At 46.9% G+C, this 2,686-nt stretch overlaps 1 protein-coding gene across 1 annotated transcript in view; it reads left to right on the top strand.

The window, feature by feature from the left end:
- DNMT1 (DNA methyltransferase 1) overlaps nt 1-2,686 on the top strand; it is a 41,285-nt gene that overhangs the window by 13,836 nt on the left and 24,763 nt on the right. The window contains exons 13-14 of the mRNA XM_018574153.1: nt 1,524-1,675; nt 1,752-1,939. Of these exons, the coding sequence (XP_018429655.1) occupies nt 1,524-1,675; nt 1,752-1,939 (340 nt within the window). The remainder of the gene's footprint in view (nt 1-1,523; nt 1,676-1,751; nt 1,940-2,686) is intronic.

The following is a 2,686-nucleotide window of genomic DNA, read 5'->3' as shown; positions in this document are numbered from 1 at the left end:
TTGGGGGGGGGGGGGCATGCAGAGAATGCAGGGGGCTTGCAAACAAAAAGCAGACTTTGTTTACCATGGAAGGTTCGCTTTAAGAGTGTTGGAATGTTCAACATTTTGGTCTGACGGGTTTTTTCAGTTTTTGTACCAATTGTTCAAAAATTTATATATTCAAGGTTTTTGTGACTTTACCATTTTCTTTCGGACCTGAAATGTCACTTTTTTCTGAAATGCAAAATCCCATATGTAGTCTTTCCATAGTTAGGAAAGCTTGTGTTGGGGTGTCCTTTGGTCTTAAAACAATGCTTATCCACTGCATAATCCAGAGCTGGACAAAGCCCAGGTGCCAGGTAGTCTATACTGCTCTGCCTCTAGATAGGCAGAGCCAGCTGTCACTCACGCAGCTGGGCGGATCCAGACATAATTGTCGGGATCCACTTCAGCTGTGGTGTCAGTATACTATGAGTTGCAGCTAGCGGTATACTTGGCCTAGGGTGACAGGAGGAGGACGCTAGTTTGTATCCTCCCCGTTACCCTTAGGAGAACTATGGGGAAAAGCCTTAACCCCATAGTTCGCCTCAAGGGTTGTAGCTGGCACCTAAATCCACAGCTTTCCCTTGTTGCTGTGAATGGAGGTACCGCCTGGAGTAGACATGTTGGCCACAGAGTTCCATATTCATTTGTCCACCCCCTGGCATCCAGTATCTGCACTTCTTAGGCCCCATTTACCTATCTATTTTTATTAGGGATGTCCCAATACCACTTTTTTCAGTACCAAGTACCCCCCCATGTACTCGCGGATGCCGATTACCGATACTTTTTTCCTTAAAGGGACAGGTGACTTTAAATGATCCCTAGTACAACTACATGTTGTTTTATCCTATTCATGTTAGCAGGGGAGAATTGTAAATCTATTGCAGTGTATTCTATATGTAGCGCATGTACAGTACATATAGAATACACAGCAGCAGTAGATTGTTTTTTTGGTGTGAACAAGAACTAAGCCCAGGCCCCGTCTTACTCACTGTTGCCTTGATCGCAGTGCTTCACGATTTTCCTCGCACGTGAGGACGTTGTCGGTGCTGAGCTGGAGAGGAGCGTCGCGCCACTGCTGCTCCGGTGGGGTCCTAATTTAGGTGGCCGGCGACTGCCTGGAGCGCCGGCCACCGGAGCAGCAGTGACACGGTGCGCCGCGGTAAAAAAACAAAACATAGCGCTTGTTATCGGTGCATTTTGACGAGTACTTGTCAAAATGCCCTCAATCGGTCCCGATTACCGATGCTAGTACCGGTATCGGGACATCCCTAATTTGTATCTATGCAGAATGCATGTGTTCTGTTTCTCTCTCTTCATTGCAACTGTACTCGTTGCACAAGGGTTCCAAAATCTTTATCTCCAGTAATTGTTCACGTCTGTCCAGGGCCTTTGTCTGTCTTGATGCCATAGACTGGCACTGTACTCTGTATTTAATTACCCTAATGGTGGGCGTGTCCAATTCTTCATACGCTAATCCCAAATTCTATTTTTTTGGGTAGCTTTTGCTGACTACTTCCTGATGGATCCCAGTGAAGAGTACAGTCCACCCTTTGCCCTGATGCAGGAGAAGATCTATATGAGTAAGATTGTGGTGGAGTTTCTTCAGCACAACCAGGATGCAACCTATGAGGATCTGCTGAACAGGATCGAGGTGAGTCCAATGCTCTAAAATGGGGTTTTTTTTAGTTTCTACAGACTGATCTAAACCACTTTATCTTTTGTTTCAGACAACCGTACCACCTGCCGGTCTGAACTTCAACCGCTTCACGGAAGACTCCCTTCTGAGACATGCGCAGTTCATTGTGGAGCAAGTGGAGAGTTATGACGACGCTGCAGACAGCGATGAGCAGCCAATCATCATAACGCCCTGCATGAGGGACCTCATCAAGCTGGCCGGTGTTACCCTGGGTAAAAGGTGGGTCCTTTTGATGTGGTAAGATTTGGAGTTAGGCCATATGCAGCACCTAGTATAATGTGGAAGGGGGGGGTTCTTTCTCTTCATTGCAACTGTACTCATTACACAAGGGTTCCAAAATCTTTATCTACAGTAATTTGTTAACGTCTCGACGGACTGTCCAGGGCCTTGGGTCAGATGAGCAGCAAAAAATGGCAAACCTCAGTGGTCAACTCTTGATAATGCAGGCTGCACTTAAAGCCCCCATATCGCCAAAGGACAGCGCATATAGTCTAACAAATACCACTGCAGGCATGTTACTGGAGCAGGGACAGAGTGCCAGGATGCAATGGGTGGTGGTGGAGACTGGGGATGCGCTATAGGAGATGGTCAGTGACACGACTGCAATATCCCCTTTGCACACTACCAATGTACCCCGGAATCCAACTGGTGCTGGAACTAATGGATGGCGCCACAGCATACAATCTAGAACAGGGGTTCCCACAATTTTTGTGTTATGATCTACTGTTCAAATAACGAGCTACATGAGATCTACCAACAAAAAAAACCTCTCTCCCCTGGCTGGCTCACCTTGCTGTATTTTGCTGTGTAAACTGATATTCTTTGATGTAATACATAGCACTTCAACCCCCAGTATCCCCCAGAAAGGTGTCGGGGAGCTCGGCTCAGCAGACTCGGGCTAATAGGTGATCATGTGTGCACAGCTAAATATACCAAAATTGTATAAAGGGGAACCCCCCCACCCCC

This window comes from Nanorana parkeri, unplaced genomic scaffold, assembly GCF_000935625.1.
Source record: "Nanorana parkeri isolate BGI_ZX_2015 unplaced genomic scaffold, ASM93562v1 scaffold2772, whole genome shotgun sequence".
In the NCBI taxonomy this organism is placed as follows: domain Eukaryota; kingdom Metazoa; phylum Chordata; class Amphibia; order Anura; family Dicroglossidae; genus Nanorana; species Nanorana parkeri.
The sequence above is the reverse complement of the archived record's forward strand: the minus strand, read 5'-3'. Positions and strand labels throughout refer to the sequence as shown.